This window comes from Kogia breviceps, chromosome 5 (assembly GCF_026419965.1).
Source record: "Kogia breviceps isolate mKogBre1 chromosome 5, mKogBre1 haplotype 1, whole genome shotgun sequence".
NCBI lineage: Eukaryota > Metazoa > Chordata > Mammalia > Artiodactyla > Physeteridae > Kogia > Kogia breviceps.
In genome coordinates this window covers 66,196,475-66,220,318 of record NC_081314.1, presented here as the reverse complement: position 1 = coordinate 66,220,318, position 23,844 = coordinate 66,196,475, and the positions used below count along the sequence as shown (strand labels likewise).

At 41.6% G+C, this 23,844-nt stretch overlaps 1 protein-coding gene across 4 annotated transcripts in view; it reads left to right on the top strand.

Moving 5' to 3' along the window:
- MCF2L2 (MCF.2 cell line derived transforming sequence-like 2) overlaps nt 1-23,844 on the top strand; it is a 239,805-nt gene that overhangs the window by 176,105 nt on the left and 39,856 nt on the right. For all 4 annotated transcript variants that reach the window (XM_067034104.1, XM_067034103.1, XM_067034105.1 and 1 more), the window contains 5 exons: nt 12,223-12,289; nt 13,323-13,438; nt 14,592-14,661; nt 20,590-20,682; nt 21,572-21,664. In XM_067034104.1, coding sequence (XP_066890205.1) covers nt 12,223-12,289; nt 13,323-13,438; nt 14,592-14,661; nt 20,590-20,682; nt 21,572-21,664 — 439 coding nt within the window. The remainder of the gene's footprint in view (nt 1-12,222; nt 12,290-13,322; nt 13,439-14,591; nt 14,662-20,589; nt 20,683-21,571; nt 21,665-23,844) is intronic.

The window sequence follows — 23,844 nt, the reverse complement described above, 5'->3', positions numbered from 1 at the left end:
ACATGTTTGTTACATGTCAATAACAGTCAGTGACATTATGTCACTGTATAAATATCTATGGATCTGTTTTCCCTACTCTTTTGAGAGTCCTCAGACCTCTTGAGGATGGAGATCACATCCTGCTCATCTCCAGTTCCCTTGAAGAAGCCTCCCACAGTGCCTTGCACGGAGTGAATATGTATTAATGGCTGGTTGAATTGAACTTTTGCTGAACGCTTCCCACATTCATCAAAAGTTCAAACTTTCGGTCCAAGAAGCCTCATCTACAGTATAATGGCCCCAGTGTACTTCTCCCTCGATGCCAGCAAGGCCCAAATGCTGATGTTGGAGGCACACTAGCCCCTTTCCTACAGCTCTTGCTTCTGTTCCTGTGGTTTGGCACCATTCACCAGCCTCCCTCAATTCCAGGATCTTGGCAGTTGGATGAAACCATACTAGGTATACCCAGAGCTGGAAGATGAAGGGAACTGACAGCACAAAGAGGTACTCACCCACAGGCCATTCTAAGAACCCATTTTGTTCCTTTCTCTTCACTTCTGCATGGGGGGAGGGACCTCCTCAACTCATCATCTCCTTCCACATCAGTACATAAGGGCATCTCTCCTGTGCCCCTATAACTCTCAGTAGGGGTCCCACAGGGACAGGGACAGTCTTGCTGGGACAGGCCCTGCTTGCTGGGACCCTCCTTGGTGCAGTAGAGCTGTACTGTGGATTGAGTGGGCCTCACTCGGGGGAGGGAGTGGGGGAAGAAGGTTGGCGGGTGGGAGTGAGGCTGGCACAGGTTTCCTTTCCATGCTGCAAATGCTCAAACAGCCCCTGTGACAGTGACCTGGTACCAGCTTCCTGCCATTAGATCCCTCAGCATTTCTTCTCCCCTCTCCACCTGCAGATCATACATCCACTTTCGCACTCCCAGGGCCATACAACATTCTGTGCAGCTTCCAAGGGGCTGCCTCTAAGTCTACCTTTTTCTCCCCAAGCTAGGAGCATATATCCAAATGGAGTGAATGAGTGATACTTGTGTAGGGACAATCTTGAATTCTACCTGATTAACTCTTAACTTTTAAAAGACAATTGGGGGCTTCCCTGGTGGCGCAGTGGTTGAGAATCCGCCTGCAGATGCAGGGGACACGGGTTCGTGCCCCGGTCCGGGAAGATCCCACATGCCGCGCAGCGGCTGGGCCCGTGAGCCATGGCCGCTGAGCCTGTGCGTCCGGAGCGTGTGCTCCGCAACGGGAGAGGCCACAACAGTGAGAGGCCTGCGTACCACAAAAAAAAAAAAAAAAAAAAAGACAATTGGCACCAGCCTGCCCACAGTTATCTAAACTGAGAAAAACTATTTGGATCCTGTGAGGGGTGGTACAGAGGAAAAAAAGAAAATTGCAGCACATGGAGATGTTCAGAAAACAGTTGCTGACTGTGACATGGGGGCTACGTGCCTGGCCCAGATGCAATCATTTGAGTTAGAAATTTTGTACTTAAGTTTGGTTGTGCTAATATTTAAGGGACAACTAAAATCTAATTCTCTATTACCCTTTTCTTAATAGTTAATAATTACTAAGCGCTCATTGCCTGCTTTATGGAGCATACATGCTTCAAATCCTACTCAAATTAATTCTAAAAGGCAGTTATAGTTCTGCCTGAGATTTATATTGAGTATTATTTAAAATATGGACCATTAGTTAGGAATTAAAAATAGCTACAGTGAGATTTTTCTTATAACAGCACTTTTCAAAAGCCAATTCTAAAGTCCTTGATAAATCATGTGCTCTGAAAAAATATACATTTCATGAATCAGTTTTGATTGGTCTAATGGTCTAAGGACATAAAGCGCAATATTAATTAATACCTATTTGATCCTGCAGATATAGGGCTAAGGAATCCTAGAAAGAGCAATATCTCTGAGAAATATGTTTCTTGCATAATAAACATACAAACAGACCCTCTTGGGAGGAAAGGAATTAATAGAATAATAGGATATCTGCTGGTAGATCTAGATACAAATAGGTTTGCAAAAAGGTACACAGGGTAGAAAAAGCAGTGTGTCTTTTCAGCAATTTTTTATCTTTGACTATTTTATACACTTCTTTTTTAATCTTTGGGAATTTCCTTTTTGCAACAGATTTCCCTTTGCATGAGGCAGAAGCTTATTAACTCTTTCACAATTTCTTTTCCTTATGGGAGAATTATCAGGTTACTGGGTACTCCTGTTGGAGTTAGTACCAGTACTACCCTTTCCCATGAATTGAGGTAGTAATGGTTTTCCTATCAGCAGTATTCCAGGAGTCTACTTGGTACCAGAAATCTCTCCCATGAAGTTTTGTTATGTTTGGATTGCCCATGTGCGGATACACTGCGGCTCTGAGATTTGAGCCAGGTTCCTTGAATTCTAGGCATAAATGGATGATGGCATGAGCCACCCACCCCTTTTTCTCCAACCTGTTTCCCTGTGTCCTTACTGTGCAGGCCCTGTCCCTTACAGAGCCATGCTGCAGAGTCAATATTGGTACTGTTTCAGTGGACTGGCATTCACCCTTGGCACATCAGTTCCCCTGTCTCTAGTTTTAGAGCTCGAAGACCTGGACCTGACCTCTTTCTGGCAGCACCAAGTCAGCAGTTTGACCTCAATCAAATCACTTAATGCTCTGAGTCCCAATTTCCTCTTCTGTGAAATGAGAATAACAATTAGTGCCTGCTCCTGCTTACAGAATTGGTGTCTGTTCCTTAAATCTACCATTCATCCATTCCATAAACATTTATTGAGAATTTCCTACTTGTAAGGCATGGGGACAAGGGATGGATGATAGGACATCTGCCCTGGAGGAGCTCTTTGTCAGGTGTTGAATGGATCAAGGAAGATGATATGCACATTTAAAAAAATAACTTTACTTCACATCATGAGGTTAGCTATTATTTAAAAAATGGAAACTAATACATGTTGATGAGGATGTGGAGAAACTGGAACCCTGGTGCCTTGCTGATGGGAATGTAAAATGGTACACAATATCATGGTTCCTCAAAAAAAGCTAAAAATAGAATTACCTTATAATTTAGCAATTCTCCTTCTGGGTGTATACCCAAAGGAATTAAAAGCAATGACTCAACAAAGATTTGCAAACCAATGTTCACAATAGCCAAAAGGTGGAAACAACCCAAATGGCCATCAACAAGTGAATGGGTAAATGAAATATGGTCTCTACAAACAATGGAAGATATTTAGACTTAAACAGGAATGAAGTCTGACACATGCTACATCATGGATGAACTTTGAATACATTATGTTAAGTGAAATAAGCCAGACGCAAAAGGACAAATTTTGTATGATTCCACTTATACGAGGTACCTAGGCAAAATCATAGAGACAGAAGGTGGAGTGAAAGTTACCAGGGCCTGGCGGGAGGAAGGAATGCAGAGTTAGTGTTTAATGGGTACCGAGTTTCAGTTTGGATTGATGGAAGAGTTCTGGTGATGGTTGCACAACATTGTGAATGTATTTTAATGCCACTTAAAAATTGTTTAAATGGTAAATTTTATGTATATTTTACCACAATTTTTTTAAAATTGGGGGAATTCCCTGGCAGTCCAGTGGTAAAGACTCCACACTTTCACTGCCCAGGGCCTGGCCAGGTTCAATCCCTGGTTGGGGAGCTAAGATCCCACAAGCCACGTGACACGGCCAAAAAAAAAAAAAAAACAACAAAATTTATAAGCCCTAAAATGCTACATAAATGCAGGATTGTTAACTTGAATTAGGATTAATGGGATTGTGTTTATAATCAATCCCTCTTTTAAAAAGTGCAGTATATGGGCTTCCCTGGTGGCGCTGTGGTTGAGAGTCCGCCTGCCGGTGCGGGGGACACGGGTTCGTGACCCGGTCTAGGAAGATCCCACATGCCGCGGAGCAGCTGGGCCTGTGAGCCATGGCCGCTGAGCCTGCGCGTCGGGAGCCTGTGCTCCGCAACGCTAGAGGCCACAAAAGTGAGAGGCCCGCGTACCGCAAAAAAAAAAAAAAAAAAAGTGCAGTATGCATGAAATTACTTTGTCATTATTTATTATGTCATATTGAAGAGTGAGCCAGATAAACTTTAATGATTATTTATGCCCCATCCTTCTCTAAAAAGAATTTAAAGTAGTTTACCCTAAACACATCAGAGTAATGAGATCAAATCCAATTAACATCAGACAAAATATAACAACTAAGATATAAAAGAGGAGAAGACAGAACAGATGTCTTATCAGCATCTGAGCAAAACTTTAAAGTGTTAGCCTTCCAGGAGACAGAGAACTGTTTATATTCATCAGACCTTTTATTAATGCTTAAAATATCACTGATTTCAACAAGGTCATTGTATGGGTCCATAGTGTTTCATGTTGTTACCATTTATAGTTCTGGGAATTTATTAAGCAATTATGGAACACCTAACCAAAACAGAAGAAGGATATGAAACTAAGAACATGTTTTCTGAAGTCTGAACCCTCAGGACCTATTCAGTGCTGAATGAAATGGGCTCTTGGACAGTTCTCTTCCCTGTTGGCCAAACTGGTCTCGTCTCCTGAACCTTCCCCTCGGCTCTTGCATGGAGTCTCACCGTAGCCTGGCATGACAACCGTCTCCTCCATCTGGCTCCCCTTCCTCCCATGCTTCCCACCCAGACCCTGCCCCAGCACCTGGTTCCCACAAGGCCCCGGGTGTAGCCGCGACTCCTAGCCCCTGCTCCTGTTTCCTTCCTCCTGGAACACCCTCCTGTCTTGCTGCAAGTTGGCACCTCTTACACAGGACAGTCCAGATCTCACCTCCTCCAAGACCTCTCCAGCCCACGCTGATTCCTTCTCCTTGCCGTCCTATTGTACATGCAGTCACACATTAACTGTTTAGTTAATTGAGGCTGTAAATGGACAGAAAATCTTACGACCTTTGCTTCTTTTCTTATGAGAAATGAGAAGCAAGGTGCGATTAGACCAAAGACCATATCATACATTTTATTAAAAATGATGTATTTACAATGGAATATTACTCAGCCATAAAAAGAAACGAAATTCAGTTATTTGTAGTGAGGTAGATGGACCTAGAGACTGTCATACAGAGTGAAGTAAGAAAGAGAAAAACAAATACCATATGCTAACACATATATCTGGAATCTTAAAAAAAAAGGGGGGGGTTCTGAAGAGCCTAGAGGCGGGACAGAAATAAAGATGCAGACATAGAGAATGGACTTGAGGACATAGGGAGGGGGAAGGGTAAGCTGGGATGAAGTGAAAGAGTGGCATGGACATATATACACCACCAAATGTAAAATAGATAGCTAGTGGGAAGCAGCCACATAGCACAGGGAGATCAGCTCAGTGCTTTGTGTCCACCTAGAGGGGTGGGATAGGGAGGGTGGGAGGGAGACGCAAGAGGGAGAGGATATGGGGACATGTGTATATGTATAGCTGATTCGCTTTGTCATACAGCAGAGGCTAACACACCATTGTGAAGCAATTATACTCCAATAAAGATGTTAAAAATAAATTTTTAAAAAATGATGTATTTATAGAATGACCTATGAGAGCCAGTAAGGGATACTCAAGATGATCTAATTCAGCCTTTTGACACATGAAGAAATGGAGACCCTGAGAAAGAAAATGTCTTGCTCAAAGTTACCCTACATATTAGAAGCAGAAATAGACTTGGAAACCTATTTTCGTGAAACCCAGTATTTTTATATCACCATGCTAGTTTCATTTTAATTTGTGTTTTATTTCATAATCAGCAAACAGGACTTTAGATGCACCCCAAACATAGGCCAAGAGGAGCAACATAATGTAGTGGGAAGAACACTGACTTTGCCAAAGCCAGAGACCTTGGACAAGTCACTGCATGGCTCTGGGGCTTTCTTTTTCCATCTGTAATATAAGGATTAACTGATGGTCTTTAAGTTTATATCTGCTTCTAGCGTTTTATGAACGTACTAGACTCTTGGCCCAGCCCCACCAAAGAATTTACGAGTACCGGGAGAGCATACATCTCTCACCTTTGCTCCCTCCTCCACACTGTCGTCCTCGGCCTGGGACAGTTCCCTGTCCTTGTCCCCTTGCTTGCTTTTTTCAAAATCTGATTAAACTTCACTCAACTCAAAATCAGCAGTGTCCCCTCCCTTCTGTGCTTCTGACTCCTCTGGCTACCTGGTACCTATCACTCTGCACAGGGGTCACTGATTTTCTTGTCTCTGCCATTAGACTATGAACTCCCTAAGGCCTGGCATTTTGGTACATTTCTCTATCCCAAGTGCCTATCATGGTGCCTGGCTCGTAATAGGGAGCTAGTACACGCTTGGTAGATGGATCTAATGGTTTTTGTCTGGGAAGCAAGGATAAGACTGTGGTACTAATTTCACCTGAAGCTGTTGGAAAGAGTTTTCATGGAAAAGGGAGAGATGGAACTTTCAGGAATGATTAGAATTTGAAAAGAAGTATAAAATAATGATACCATTGGCCTAACTAAAGGGGGGTAGGTGGCTTAAAGGAGTGGATCAGCTCAGTGTTACTTAGTCAAATAAGGGAACATCCGCATTAGAATCATGTGGGATGCTTGTGAAAATTACAGATTCTACCTCTAAATTTCATCCATTGCTCCCCATTCTGAATCTGGGGGTCTGTACTTACCTTTTGAGCAAGCCCCCTAGGAAGATTCTTTTCACATGAATGGAGAGTCTTGAAATCCTGGGAGGAGTATTGACAGTTGTGGGCAATTGAAAGCTATTTTAAGTTTTTGAAGAGGGAGTATGATGCCATAATGGACTTGAAGCTTTAGGAAGGGCATAGACTGGAGGTCTGTAAAATAGATTGATGGGAGTGAGATCTCAGAGGCAAGAGTGAGCTGCTAGGAGCACACCAATGTATTCAAGAGGAGAAGGCTCGGGAGTTTGCTCTGTATTGGTGGCGTCGGCAATGGAGAATAAGCAGTGACTCCAAGAGGTGTGTTCAGAGATGAAAAGATGAGGCTTGGTGACAGATTGAATGTAAGCGATAATGGCAGGGAGATGTTTGCAATGACAACTGTGTTTTAGGGACTCTAGAATATGACCCTTCCATCGATATGCATGCTATTACTGTCTGATGAGTTCTATTTCAGCCTGAGGTGATGAGGTGTCTGGGAGGCATCCAGGTGAAGACATATGTAGACCATTGGCAACATGGGCTTGAGTATGACCAAAAGTCTGGCAGGAAAATGATGATGTGGGAGGGTCAACAGCATGAGGGAAGAGGAGGGAAGGAAGTCTGAAAACCTGAGTTCAGACCTGGGGGAGCAGCAACATTAGACACAAGGAGGAAGATGAAGCAAGGAAGGAATAGAGAAGAAACAGGTGGGTGGTGAATGAAGATTGAATAATAAAGAGAAACCAAAGGAAGAGAAAAGTTTAAGATGAGTATCCATTACATCAGATGCTCTAGGGTTTGAAATGGATAAGAATAGACCTTTCCATTTGGCAAAGAGGGTATTAGATGAAAACTAGCTTTTTTAAAGTAAAATCTATAATACTTTCTGACGCGAGTGATATGATAGAATACAGGAATAAAGGAATAAATGAAATCTCCTGATGGCAAATTGTATTGACAGGTAATGAGCAAAAATATATTTCTATCAGACTGCTTTCCAAAAGGATACTCTTAAAAAAAAAAAAAAAAAAAAAAAAAAAAGGATACTCTTCTATTGGAGAGCTGGGAAATTGGGGAGGGGGTGAGGGGCAAGGGTTAAAAGGGGGAACAGATTAAGATGTGTGGGCAAAGAAGAAACTTATCAGGAGATCCTAACATGTACATACTACATTAATAATCTTGCTTACCAAATAGGGCTGCATTCATTTTTTTTAAAACGCTTTCCTTTCTTGCCTCTTGCTTACGGTATCATCTTAAACAAACACGAGATGTCATATAGGATGGAGCCAGATCTCCAAAGCTCTTTTTTTATGCTACCTTGAAATATGGCTTCAGAGAAGAAACAGTCCCTTAAAACACATTATGCCTCCATTTCCTCCTTAATGACCTGGGGGTGTGGGTGAGGGGAGAAGCTCACGGGCCCAGCCGCTCCGCGGCATGTGGGATCTTCCCGGACCGGGGCACGAACCCGTGTCCCCTGCATTGGCAGGCGGACTCTCAACCACTGCGCCACCAGGGAAGCCCAACTGGATCAAAGGAGAACCACTTTTACATGTAAAACAAAGCCAGAGTATACATTCAGTGTAGACTACATTCATGCAGGCTGAACTGGCGTTGTGAACCCCATCCTAGTTACAGTGTTCCACCTCTGGGTAGATATCCACCAGGGCGTAAATTGCTCTAGGTGTTTAAGGTTTTAAAATTACTTGAGTACTCCCAATGTTTTCTGTTTTTTATCTACATTATATATACTTGATGACTTTAGATATTAAATCCTTGATTATTTTCTGTGAACAAAGTTATGTGCTTTGGAATAATAAAGCAGGCAATCGTCAGCTAGAATCATCGATTTTCTCCCATTTTATAAAGTTATTTGAAAGGAAAACAAAGGAGAAGAAGGCTAAAACAATGGTTAACAGTGGTATGAGAACTTTTTCTTTTAATCTGAACAGAAATGAAGGCTACCAGTGTTCAGGAGACTTTCTATTGTTGCAGTTTTATCCATTGCACTCAAATAAGTAAAATGAAGCAATTGGAACTGGGATATGACCTGACAAGGGACTTTTTTTCTTCTGAGTTGTGGATTTTTTCTTGTGTCAGATTCGTAAAGACTCCTAGGGGTCTCTAAGTTCTTATATAACTGTTGGATGATAAGATTGATTTCTGCCCACCACCTAGTTATTTCTGCCTTGTGACTTCATTTAATTGTCAACACATTCTTTTTTTTTTTTTTTTTTTTGCGTTACGCGGGCCTCTCACTGCTGTGGCCTCTCCCGTTGCGGAGCACAGGCTCCGGACGCACAGGCTCAGCGGCCATGGCTCACGGGCCCAGCCTCTCCGCGGCATGTGGGATCTTCCCGGACCGGGGCATGAACCCTTGTCCCCTGCATCGACAGGCGGACTCCCAACCACCGCGCCACCAGGGAAGCCCACGTCAACACATTCTTAAACAGCCTTGCCAAGTTGCTTAAGCCCAGTGCTTCACGGAGACATAAGAGGCTGGCTGTACTCTGGCTTTCAATGAATGCTTAACTGTTTCTGTGGTCCTACTTTATGTCATGGCTCATAGAAACAGACTGGTATTGAGGCCTATATTTCCTTCTGACATAGTAACTATCATCATTTCAAGATGATTTACAAAAAGCAAAGGAACCTCTTACTCAGAGACACCGTTAGCTAAATATGATCTTAGAGTAACTTTTTTGGTAGAATTATACTTCTTGCAATTGTATACTTGGTCAGTGGCTATCCTTTATCAGTCTTGCCTTATAACAAGCATTTATAAATAGATATGGAAATTGTCATTTTTAAGAAAGAATAATTGTTGAGCTATAAAATAGGTAGATTGTAGGATTTATTTATATCTCTCAGATGGAGTTTATATGTCATTTCCTCCAGTAACATTCATTTTAAAACGTCATGTAAACTTTTTTTTAATTAGAAAAGCAGTAGATGTTTAAAGTTTCTGTTTAAATCAAAGATTGAAAAAGGGTGCTGAATAAAGTGTAAAAATTCTCCTCTATTTCTAGTCTTCAGTATCACTTTCTAAAAGCAATCACTGTTAACAATGTTTTTTTAAATTTATTTTTTATTGAAGTATAGTTGAATCACAATGTGTGTTAATTACTGCTGTACAGCAAAGTGACTCAGTTATACATATATATATATATACATTCTTTTTCATAGTCTCTTCCATCATAGTTTATCACAGGATATTGAGTATATTTCCCCAAGGTCCTAGTGCTGTACAGTAGAACCTTGCTATTTATCCATTCTACATATACCGGTTTGAATCTGCTAATCCCAAACTCCCACCCCTACCCTCTTCCACCCCCCTTGTTAACAATGTTTTATGTTTCTTTGCATGAATTTTCTAAGCATATACAATTTTACATATATGTATGCATATACACTCATTTTACACATAGTATAAATTTTATACAAATAGTCATACTCTGCGAACTGTTGTACATCTTGGTTGTTTTTTTAAATTCACTTAAAATACTTGGACTGTGTCATGTCAGCATGATTCAGTCAGCTTCATTCTTTTTAAAAACTGCGTAGCTGGGGCTTCCCTGGTGGCGCAGTGGTTGAGAGTCCGCCTGCCGATGCAGGGGACGCGGGTTCGTGCCCTGGTCCGCGAAGATCGCACATGCCGCGGAGCGGCTGGGCCCGTGAGCCATGGCCGCCGAGCCTGCGTCTCCGGAGCCTGTGCTCCACAACGGGAGAAGCCACAACAGTGAGAGGCCCGCATACCGCAAAAAAACAAAAAAAACCCCCAAAACTGCGTAGCATTTCATTATATGTATCCATAATTTAAGTAATTTCCAGCTTATATCTGGTTGTTGTTGTTCTGTTGTTCTAATTAAAAACAATGAACGTACTTAGAAGTGAAATTACTGAGTCAAGGAGCATGTGTTTTAAATTTTGATGAGATATTTCCAAGTTATCTTGCACAAATCTGTACTTTCACCAATGTTATCTGAGTGTGTTTCCATATCTTCATCTGCCGGTCTTCCTTTGAGGTTTGCAATGTCTGCCATATTATAGAAGTTGAAAATTGTACTTCTTTTTAATATTTTTTTGTTGGATTCGTATATATTGAGCATTTTTTTCATAAGACTAATGGCCATTTATGTATTTGTGTGACTTTCCTACATTGTGTCCTTTATTTGTCCCTTGTCATACCCATTCTTATGAGAGGAAAAGAAAATCTTTTCTAGTGTAGGCTACTATTTAATAGATAATCCACTAACAGCTCACAGGAAACCATAAATGTATATATTCTACATGTGAACACTTGTACAAACACTGATTCACTTGGAGGACTGAAAGAAAGCCCTAAAAAAAAGTATGGCCACACAGCCTGAGGAGAGAAAGAAAGCAGTCTGTCTGGAGATAGATGTGGGGACTGGCCTCACTCTTTCTATTAGTTTTCTATTGCTGCATCAAAAAATGACCGCAAACTTAGCAGCTCAGCCCACAATTGCCCTGGGACAGGAGTCCGGACATGGCAAGACTGGCTTTTTGCTCAACTTCCACGGATAAAATCAAGGTGTTGGCCAGTTGCCCTTCTTAGAAGGTATCCTCTTTGAAGTTCATATGATTGTGGCTGAATTCAGTACCTTGCAACCGCAAGACTAGTGCTCCTGTTTCCTTGCTGACTGTCTCTGGGGGCCAGTTGGCCCCTAGAGGCTGCCTGCCTTCCTTGCCACATGCCCTCCCCCCATCTCCAAACCCAGCAAAGGAGAATCTCCCTTGTGCTAAAGCCTTCGCATGCTTCCAATCTCTCTGACTTTTAGACCCAGACCTAAAGTGTCCATGAGATTAGGATGTGCCCAACCTGGTAATCTACCTATCTTAAGGTCAACTGATTTGGAACAAAACCAAATGACAAAATACCTTCCCAGCAGCACTTAAGTTAGTGTTTGATTGACTAACTGGGAGGATGTGTGTGTGTGTACCAGGGACCAGAAATCTTGGGGACCATGTTAGAATTCTGCATACCACACCTCCCACCTGCCTTTCTCAGGGGAAGCAGACAGAGCTCATATCTTCTGGCTGAGAAACTCAATCACACAGAAACATGGAATGCCAGAGGAAGGGGGCAGGACAGCCATCCATCTAACCCCATGCACAACAAAATGCATCCTTATAGGTCCAAGATCTTGATGTGAGCAATGAAACAGCAGAAGGCTGGAGAGAACATCTAGGAAACCACATGTGCGATGTAGGGATCAGGCAGACCTTCCTGACCAAGGATCCCAACCTGGTATTTCTGACTCCAATGTCTGCCCTCTTGACCCCCTTGCTATGGCTCACAAACAGGTCATTCTCTGGCTGCATAAATGGATTTTGAGTCCTTTAACTTTGCCATTTCTTCTCATGCCAGTGTGATCAGAGTGTGCTTTTGTGAGTTGTTGGCCTTGGGTGTTCAACAGAACAGAATGAACTGACCACAACCTAAGTAGATGAGCCACTAAGGGGAACTGTGTTGATGACCATTATTCTAAAAAAATTCTAAATCACTGCTCCCCACCCGTCTCTCTCTTTCTTTCATCTTTCCACCTGCTGCTGATTTAGGCGCATTATACGTGACTTGCTTGAGACGGAAGAGACTTACATAAAAGAGATTAAGAACATAATTGATGTAAGTAGATTTGGGGCAGGGGGAAGTTAAGCATGTATTCAAACTGGAAAAGTTTTGTTGCAGAAAGAAATTCAAAATAGTTGCCATATGTCTCTAGAATCCCCACCAAAGTTTCAGGTCTTGTAATATCACAAGTGGTTTTTTCAGTATGAATAAGAACGTTCTTATGACTATTGATCCATGTAACAAAATAACTTTCAACGGATTGCACCAATTCACATGATTCTAGCAATGTCCACCTAGGTTCACCATATGCTTGCCAACAATGGGTATGATAATTTAAACGTTTTTGATAAATAAATGAGAGAATTGTTTCTTATTGTTTTAAGTAGCATTTTTTGCTTGAGTGAAAATTTATATTTTCTCTATTTTCCTAAGGTAATAATCTTGAGAAATAAACTATATGTACAAAGTTTTAATAGAAAATTTTTACGATAAAACATCAGAAGAAAACCAAATGTCCAGGAAATGGAATGGTTGATAAAGTCTTATATACATACTAAATGACATATTATTCAACTGTTACAAAATAATTATTTTTAATAATATACAGCAACATTGAAGTGAATGCTTGTAAGATTAAATTTAAAACAATATATGTAGAAATTTATGAGTCTAAAATGCATATGGAAAAACAGACTACAAATTATATATGTACTGTGATTATAACCATATAAAACAGCTTTTTTTAAAAAGTCATGATGGAAATATAATAAGACAATAGTAATTGCATCAGGTCATAAAATAATGGGTAAGTTTTTTCCTTTCACATTTGACTTATGTGACGAATTTAAAAAATAGATTTGTTCTTCCTATAAAAATGCCAACTTATTATCCTTGCCATTAAGCCATCTTCTTCTGAAGATAGACACATGAGGAAAATAATATCAAAAGAATGTATTTGATGGAATGGCTTTCAGGACATGTGTGCCTTACTCCCCAATTATTAAAGTTTTGGTCCCTGGAGTGGCTAAGTCAGATCATCTCTTATATGTTCCTGTTTGTAAAACCTACCCTGTTTCCACCTCTGCAGGGATATATCATTCCAATGGATTTTATTTGGCTGAAGCATCTAATTCCAGATGTTCTTCGGAATAACAAGGAATTTCTCTTTGGGAATATTAGAGAACTTTATGAATTTCACAACAGGTATATATTCATTCAAATTATCAGGGAAAATGGAAAATAAGAGAAGGATGGAAATCAGACTGATGGAATTTGGAGATGAAAGTGCTTAGACATTTTTAGGCTTAATCAAGTAGTCCAGAGTCAGTGGATTGGATTGGGGTGGGATGGGATAAGAAGGAGGGGAGAAGTATCACAAGGTCCCAGAGGAAGAAGGGAAAAGACATTAATGGAGCATGTACTGGTGTCAGGCATCGATGTTGTATTCATTTGTGGGTTCCTTTCCTTATTTATCTACTCACGCATCAGCATTTACTGAGCACCTGTTCTGTGTCAGACACTGTGTTCAGCACAGGGAATATAAAGTTGACCAAGACACAAGTCTACATACCTATTACCATAGCGGAGTGCTGGGAACCAGGGTGTTAGAAATGCTAACTGGTCAGGGAATTGTCCTTTCAGCCCAGGGCTGCTTGGGTGTTGGGTTCTAGAGAATGAGAGAAGGAAGAGATTTGGAAATCATGTTCCAACCCTTTCATTTTACAGATGACGAAACCACAAGGTGTTTACTAACTTTACTCACTCTAATGGCCCCAGGATCACACATCTAATTGATAGGAGGGAAGAGACTGCTTGGTGAATTGAGCTACAGTTGTTTCTTAACCACATCTGTTGTCAGATACAAGGCTGAAATGGAAATCCCATTTCTGCTTTCTCTGGTGAAGTTATGCAACCTCTTTGAACCTCAGGTTTCACACTTATGAAACCCTGTCTTACAAGGTTTGGTGGAGGATTAAATGAGATATTGTTTGCAAAGCACTCAGCTTATGCCTGATTTATAGTCAGCTCTCCATGGTAGTTGTAGTAGCAGCATCAACAGCAGTTCTTGTTAACATTACTGTCATGTAGCAGGGATCTTCAGTGTATCCAGGCTGTCTGTGGCTGGTGCTTAGAATTACCAGAACTGGTATGAGTGGTTTCAGGGAATCCTAGTAATGTCACAGAATACATTTTTTTCTTCCAAATCATCATGTTGAAGATGAGTCAAAAGCAGTAAAGCCTGGAAAACAGCATTTTTCTAAGCATCTCTTAAAACCTTATGTGATTTTACTTCAAAAAATTTTGTTAACCCCATACATGTAAAAATCAAAGCATTATTATCATTTTCTTTCCCTAGGACTTTTCTAAAAGAATTGGAAAAATGCACTGAAAACCCTGAACTTCTGGCACGTTGCTTTCTCAAGAGAGTAAGTCTGTGCTCCCAATAACTCAAAATAACCATGTGATTAAAGTCAGCCCTTAATTTTCTGTGTAAGTGGAAAGGGCAAATGGAAACACAAGTGGTCTAAAAACTTATATCTGCCTTTTGAATGCAAGGCGGGAGTCCTTTGCAGTACTTCAGCCTGTGTGAGCTGAGTCCAGTTTGACTGAGCTCACCCTGCTAGGTGGGAACGACTGTAAGCCTGGCTTCCTGCCAAGCCCCCTGAAATGGAAGACAGGCCCCCCAGACCCCTGAGACAGATGATCCTCCTCTGAATGACTAAGCTAACTGTTTTAAGATAAGAATCACACAGCAGGCTTAAATTCTTCACTAAAGTTGTAGTAACACTCTCAAAAGAAGTACTAAACTGAAACTATAGAAAACATATTTTCTTCCATTTTATTTTCTACGGCATCAAGGAAAGTTAGAAAATTTTAAGTCTACAGCCTGTCTTCCACTTAGCACCCCACTTGTGAACTTCCTGTCCTACAACATCGTATTTCTGTCTGCTTCCCTTCCCACCACACAGACCTCTCCCGTCTTGCCAGTTCTCCACCTGGATTTGGGCAATAAATAGGCTGGCTCTTTGGGCCAGTTGTGCTCCCTGGGAGCTGGCTCAGAGAAATGCCATAGCCAGCATCATTCCCCACCAAGTGCCTCCTTCCTCCTCCTTTGGAGATGAGCCCGGCGCCTTTTGCTTTCTAAACTTTTCCCATTTCTTCTCTCTCTCCCAACCGGCCCTTCCTTTCATTCTCTTGCTTGTTTTCTTTTTGTGAGCTTGAGACAATAGATCAAACAACTTAAGCATTTTTAAACAGCTCAAATGATGACTGATAAGTCTAAGAGCAGTACAGTAAGTCACCTACCTACGAACCTTCAAGTTGCAAACTTTCAAAGATGTGAACGTGCATTCACATGTCTGATCACATAAGTTAGTTCACATGTCTGGTGTACATTGTCACGTGCATGCATCCTCTGCAAGTGGTTGTGCTTTTGTGTACTTTACTGTACAGTACTGTATAGAGTACAGTAGTACAGTACCTTTATTTCAAGCCCAGGATGTCTGGAAGCAAGCGTAAAAGCAGCAGTGATGTAGTTGGTACTAAGATGCGCTGATGGAGAGGGTGTGGAGAAAAGGGAACCCTCTTGCACTGTTGGTGGGAATGTAAATTGATACAACCACTATGGAGAACAGTATGGAGATTCCTTAAAAAACTAAAAATAGAACTACTGTACCACCCGGCAATCCACTACTGGGCATATACCCTGAGAAAACCATAATTCAAAAAGAGTCATGTACCACAATGTTCATTGCATCTCTATTTACAATAGCCAGGACATGGAAGCAACCTAAGTGTCCATCGACAGACGAATGGATAAAGAAGATGTGGCATATATATACAATGGAATATTACTCAGCCATAAAAGGAAATGAAATTGAGTTATTTGTAGTGAGGTGGATGGACCTAGAGTCTGTCATACAGAGTGAAGTAAGTCAGAAAGAGAAAAACAAATACCGTATGCTAACACATATATATGGAATCTAAAAAAAAAAAAAAAAAGGTCATGAAGAACCTAGGGGCAGGATGGGAATAAAGACTCAGACCTACTAGAGAATGGACTTGAGGACATGGGGTGAGGTAGAGTAAGCTGGGACGAAGTGAGAGAGTGGCATGGACATATATACACTACCAAGTGTAAAATAGATAGCTAGTGGGAAGCAGCGCATAGCACAGGGAGATCAGCTCGGTGCTTTGTGACCACCTAGAGGGGTGGGAGGGAGGGAGACGCAAGAGGGAGGAGATATGGGGGTATATGTATATGTATAGCTGGTTCACTTTGTTATAAAGTAGAAACTAACACACAATTTTAAAGCAATTATACTCCAATAAATATGTTTAAAAAAAAAAAGAAAAAAGACGCGCTGAGCGATAACGATGGAAACAAAAGTGAAAATAATTGAGAGTGGAGCGACGAGAGGAAGAAGTAACTGAAGAACCGAAGAGGTTCACGACGCAGGAAATGGCAAGGGGATTTTCTTTATCTGTTAGTTTTTGAGGCAAAGGGCCCGAATGTAGAATGGTACACGAAGGTTGCAGCGGCCGTTCAGAATGCAATCCAGTGCTACTGTGTCATCTATGATGAGAAAAAAAGAGCTACTACCCAGATATCACTGGACCTGTTTTTTCAAGAGGGTAGATAGAATTGAATCCAGCAAGGAACCAGAACCTGTGCCATCAACGTCAGGCATGAATAAAATTGCAGCTTGCCCTCCATCTCCTGTTGCTGACGATACTTCAGCTCTACCATCGCCCGCCTCCCCTCCCCCCTCCAGTCAGTAGCTCTTCCTTCCTGTTCATTTGATGCCAGCCCCTGTATGCCAGCTGTTGTGCTGTACTAACTGTACTTTCAAGGTATTGTACTATAAGATTTAAAATGTTTTTCTTTACTTTTTGTGTTATTTTAATGTATTATTTGTGTGAAAAGTATTATAAACCTATTACAGTACAGTACTGTATAGCTGATTGTGTTATTGGGGTACCTAAGCTAACTTTGTTGGACTTAACAAACAAATTGTACTTACGAACACACTTTCAGAACATGTAGAGGACTTACTGTACCTGTGATAAACTGAAAGCAAGCAAACAAAAATCCCCAGGTTTCAAGGTATTAGACATAATGGAGAAACAGAGTCTTTAACCCTCAGAACTCTGACCGACTTAGAAGACCCCTTCCATAGCCCTGTCTGGGCTTTCCATCACAGCCTTGTCATAGGTTTTTCATCCAGTGACAGAATTCAAGATACATTAAAAACCATTTTGTATTCAATCTGATTAATTTCCTTTTTTACTTACTTTGATAGCATTATTCATGTTTTATACTATTTGGCAATTCTGCGCTTATCAAACCACCAATGTGAAATCTAGTTGCAGAGTTTAGTAATATTTCATAACTGACTATATCATTATTGCAAAGACTTATTGAAATTGTTGTATGAGAAAAAAAACAAATTCCTATGGGGAAAAAAAATTGATATTATCAAGTTAAAATTGACAAGTTTGAGGAAATGGCCGGGCAATTGCTAACTAAACATCTTTTCTTAGAAAAATTCCTCTCCTAAAGTTTTACAAAGCTTTTTGTAAGTAAAGTTTTACAAAGCTTTTTCTTCCTCCCCCATGTTGGGAGGGACCTTAGAAATCATTAATCCAGACCACAAACCTGCATATAATCCGATACGATTTATGATGTTGGGGACAAAATACAGGTAATAAATTCTTACCAAGCACAAAGTATTACTCTGGGACAAATGAAGTAATTAAAAACCACAATTACTTAACCTTTGAGAATCCTTGAGGGAATTGTCACAGCTGTGCAAAGACCTGTATTGGGGTTAGCCAATAAGGCAGGCCCATCACCCACTATTTACCACAGCAGTTTACCTCTTCTCAGTAATACTTGCAGACTTCCACTAATCATGAACAAGAATTTTGAAATATTGCTCTAGCCAAGTGTTTCAATCAGATTCAGTAGCTTGTAGTATCCAGGAAAATTCTTCCCCAGAGACCAACCTCCATGTAGAATAGCATTTGTCAGTAGTTTACTTTGAGTCCCATTTGCTCTGAGATCTCACATGGTACAATAGAAAAAAACACTGGGGTGGAACTCAGAAAACTTAACTTCTTATCTAAGTTGAGCCACTTGCTATCAGCATGACCTCAAGTATGTCACTTAAACCCTGGGAGTTTCACTTTTCTCCTCCATACAATAAGCTTAGTAATACCAATATGTAAAGTTGTGGAAATCAAATAAAATAATGATCACAGAAGGACTCTACAAAAGTAAAAAATGCTTTGACAATAGCTACCATTTGTTGGGTGCTCTGCATGTATTGGGCATTTGTTGAGAGGTTTCTATACATCTTCTCATTTAATCGCACAGCAATCATAGGAGTTGACTGCTGTTGTGAGCCCACTTAACAGATGAGAAACTGAAGCGAAGGAAGGTTAAGTAACTGACCTCGGACCAAATAATTTGTAAGTAAGAAAGCCAAGAACTGAACCTGAGCCACAGTCTTATTAATCCATAAGAAATAATGTCTTCCTGTGTGAATATGAGTTTGGAGGTAGCAATTTTTTTAGCCTCCTGATTTATTCTATAGGGAGGTAAGGAGAATCAGGTACTTTCGTATGCTGCTGGTTAGTGCACATGCTTTCTCTAAGAAATTTTGGACTGAGAGCAAATTTAGGTCAGTAGTTGTATTTCAGTACTGGAAGGCATATAATGTTCTGTGATGCTCAAAGTGCAGACACAGGACTAAGGGGTGAAGGTTTCAGGAACACAGGTATCAGCTCAGCATTCACCAAGGGAACCGGGTCCCTCTCTGTTACTGGGAGGGGTTAGGGAAAGGTGGCCGACTGTTAGCGATGTTTTCCTGGGTGGAACTCCAGTCTCCTCCAGCTTCTGAGAATCTTCTGGTGTTGAGTGTTGAAAGCAATGAAACCTTGAATCCTTTTAGGAGCAAAAGGCCAATGTCTTTGTGTTCTGACAAACCAAATGTGGGTGAAATGCCTTAATCAATTTGTAGTGTTTTATAAGCCTGGCCTTCGGTGTAGCAGGAATATTCCCTAAGTCTAGGCTACTATACTCTGGGAGCCATTGAGTTTAACAAATGTACTTAGCACAGTGCCTGGCACATCAAAGGCACTCAACAGATAGTTCTGGAGTGAATGAATAAGGAAGTTATTATTGTTAAGTTCTGAATTATTATTCTAGTTTCTTAACCAGTCTGAACAACATTTCTCAAGGGCCGTCTGCCTTCTTAAACGTGTGTGTGTGTGTGTCTGTGTGTGTGTAATTTTTCTTGGAGAGAATAGCAAAGGACAGAGTTGCTGTAGTCCTTGTAGTGAAGTGAAATGACCACTTACAATCCATCGGGAGAGAGGAAGAGCTATAGAAATGGAAATCATTCACTACAGCCGGGTGTTTAGAAGTAGAATAGATATAGTGAAAGCTGTAAGGGAAAAAATAACCCATGTCCAGATGAAGGACATCAAGAGTGGCCTCAGCAAGAGGACAGGGACACAGAAATCCCCAAGGAAGTGGCCACATGGTCATCTCTGCCAGAGCAGCCCGGGCTCTGTGGCAAGCACAGCTGAGTGGATGGACCAGGTCCTCCTGATGGAATGGATGAAGCTGGCAAGCTGACTCCAAAGGCTGGGGGTATCTTTTCTATCTGGGATATTGGCAGATGTGTTCCCACCTCTCACAGTGTTTGATGCAATGAGAATATAGGTCACACAGCACTTGGAATCCCTCTTGATCTCTAGCACTGAGATAGTCATGTAGCTTTTCCAGTCTCGGAGTCTTGTGCTGCAGGTTGAAGGTGATGTCTGAGGCAGGGGTTGCCCAGACCACTTAGGTTTGTGTCCAAACTGCCACATTTTCCTTCTGGGACGTTTCTATCCTTTGCTTGTTTCTTAGGTTTATTTGTAGGGTTGGCATCATGATGACTGTAATAAGGGGTGAGTGGGGAGAGAGAAAGGAGAGGTCATCAGCTGTGAGCACTTTATTGTCCTTTTTATTACTCAATGCAGAACTATCTGGGGGAGATATTGGTGTCCCAGATAAAGAGCAGAGGAGAAAGGATAAAGTTCAAACTTGCTTCCTGTTCATGAATTTACCAGAGTCCTGTAGCTGCTCTCACAGCACTCCATTCACATCTGTGTTGTTTATAACCCTGTGTTTATCTCCCCATCACACACTCACCCCAACAGAAGGTTATTTATTGTGCATCCCCAGTTCCTTATACATTGAAAATACTCAGGCCTTTTGAATGAATGAATAAACTGTATTATCCTGTCCTCTTACTGAAAAATGCTACCTGGTTAATTTGTTCTAACTTTTTCTCACCCAGAAAGAAGATCTTCAAATATATTTTAAATATCATAAGAACCTGCCCCGAGCCAGAGCAATCTGGCAAGAATGTCAAGACTGCACCTACTTTGGGGTAACATTACATTTCTAAGGTCTCCCACAAACTGTTTTCCCTGGACACTGTTTATGTACATCCAATTTGTAAAAAAATTGAAAGTATGAACTAGGAAGAGGAATTTGGCATTGAGATTTATGTTCATTAAAAGTCTCTCCTTTTTTGAAATTATACACTGGAAGTTTCAATGCTGCCCTCAGTCTCCATGGGACAGCCCTGTAAGGAGCAGCTGTAGCCTGGTGAGAAAACCAGGGTCCTCTTCTAGGATGGGTTTTAAAAGTAGAATTAAGTCACACTTTGGGGTTCCCTGGAATGATATCAATGAGCCCATCATGTACCCTTGACTAGACTCCACCACCCCCAAACCCCAATTTTAAGACAGCCTTTTCAGAAGCCTGCCCCATTGTCTCCCTCCTAATGGACTTACTTTCTAAAAGAAATAAATGTTCTGGCATCCCTACTTGCCTATAAAAATACTAGCCAAGCCTATCCCCTTTCCCATTACTCTCATTTTACACACTGTTCCTGGGCTTCCCTGGTGGCGCAGTGGTTGAGAATCCGCCTGCCGAGGCAGGGGACACGGGTTCGTGCCCCGGTCCGGGAAGATCCCACATGCCACGGAGCGGCTGGGCCCGTGAGCCATGGCCGCTGAGCCTGCGCGTCCGGAGCCTGTGCTCCGCAACGGGAGAGGCCACAGCAGCGAGAGGCCCGCGTACCACAAAAAAAAAAAAAGGATACACACTGTTCCTGAGGGACTGAACAGCCAATAACATTATGAAACTGGTCGACACAGCTGCCCCTTCTCTCCATGAAGAGCTCATTTCACTTCTTGTATTTAAATGCTGCTGCTTCTGTTCTGTGTGTGTGTGTTGTTTTGTTTTATGTTGTTTCTGTTTGGCTTTTCAAGGTATGCCAGCGTCAACTGGGTCACAGTCTCCCTCTTTTTAAGTATCTGAGAGGACCAAGCCAGAGACTTATAAAGTACCAGATGTTGTTGAAGGTAAGTCAATGAGACAGTGCTTCCTGTGCTTGGAGAACAGATGTGGGCGCTATGGTGCTCTTTTCCTTAGACACGTAGAATTGTGACTTCGACTTCCAAAGGTGAAACTATGTCTAGATTTCAGGCTTTTTCTGTCCCCAGGTCTAAATCAGCCTCCTCAATGAGGAATAAGACCAAAGAATCATAGGGTCCCAGGAGCCTGGCTAGTCCATCATGCGGCCAGAACATGGATCTCTAAGGAGAGCCCAGCTTAGGGGAGCAGAGGTCCTTGGGAGGAAAGTGGGGAAGAGGGAGGCCACCACACTGCTGGCAGCTGAGAGAGTGGGGAGGCAGCCAGACCTCTATTCTCAGTAACTTATCTACAGGTAAGATATCATCTGCTCCATTTTACAGCTGGGGCAAGGAGCTTCAGGAAAGAGGTGTGATTTTCCCTAAAGCTACTATTTTACATGCATTTAAACAATGGAGGGGAGAAGGCAAAACTGGATTCTTCTCTCCTTTTGTGACATCTACCTCTGCCCTTAGACTGAGGATTTTTCTCAAGAGCAGCATAACAGAATGAATTTTGTTTTGCTGAATCCCTAGGTGGTTCTTTCTTTGCTCTGACACCAGCACAACTGCAGGAGAGCACTCCCAGACCCCTCCACACCCCCCCGCCCCCGACCCCCCCACCCTTGACACACACACAGGACAGGAGCTCTGTCAAAGCTGCTTCCCCAGGTGTGAGCTCAGGGAAAGGTTTGGGTCACTCCTCCAAGGTCTGTTTTGAATTAACCTTTATAAGCAGCTCTTGCCCAGTGGGTACTCTCACTTAATTTAAAAACAAGCCCCTGCTGTTTACTGGGCATCTTCCCACATGTATTTCTTTTTGTTTGTTTTTGTTTTTAAAAAGAATTGTTTATTACTGAACCTGGGGCAGATTAGATACACAACCAACTTTAAATTTACATCTTTTAACTCAATTTTGAAGTGTTTTCACACACACGTACACAAATTGGCATGCAACAGTTGTCCTAAGGTACAAGACAGTCACCTTAAACTGTTGCAGTTATTTTCGCCCAAGTTTGAAAAATTGTTTATCCTGAACATGAAAACCTGTAACAAATTTAAATTAATTATATAAAACCTGTTACTTGTAGTTTTCCCCTTGCAAAGATCCAAAAAAAATATACAAGTAACTAATATACCTCAGTCACCACATAATCCTGGATCATCCCCACACCAAAACTAGATGCTCCTTTAATTTTAAACCCATCATCAGAGGCCAAGAGAAAGTCATTTCGTTTTATACAAAACAAAATTCACACCCACCTGTATTTCTTATTTAATCCCCACCATCAGATGTGCCAAAAGGCTCTGAAGTGTGGAGAAACTGAGGCTCAGGGCAGTTAAGCTTATTGCCAACGTTTTGCCCTCAGAACAAGTTACCCTCTCAGCTTTGCATCAGCAGGCCCAGCCTTGGCTGCACCGGCTCTGTCGCTGCCAGTGTGGGATGCCTGGACCTCTCAGGCCTTGGTTTTCTTGCCTGTAAAGTGAGGACACTAGAACCTCCTGCACAGGTTGCTGTGAGGAGCCAGTGAGTGACGCAGTAGAGAGCTCACTCAGGGCTGACCCCCAGGAAGCTTCCGCAACATAACGTGCAGCTGTTGTTTTATACATGGAGCCGTCACACCAGCTGGGAGTGAGGCTGATGACCCTCTGCTTCCCTCTGAGAGTGGCATCTGTGAGCATGTTTTGGTACAGCATTAAATGGTAATACTCCATGTAGGCTAGGGGCTGGTGAAAAAAGCTTTCACTTATGGCTGGTGGGAGGATAGTCCTTCTCTAAAGAACTTGGAAACATGCATCACAACTCTTAACATTAACAGTTCTACTTGTAGGAATTTATCCTTAAGAAAAGTGTATAAAGATTATTATTATTTTAGTAAATTGAACCTAAATGTTTAACAGTAGGGGGGATTAATCAATTATGATTTAGCTATAGGATGCAATACTCTGCCACAATTAAAAACCATGTTTTAAAATAAATATAATGTCATGGGAAAATGTTCATGATACGTTGTTGAGAAAAAACAGGCTACAAAATAGTGTGTCCAATGTGATTCTATGTTTGTGGAAAGAACTCTGTGCTGAATGTACCATTTACTCTTTCCCTCTTACTTGTGACAAACAGACAAATT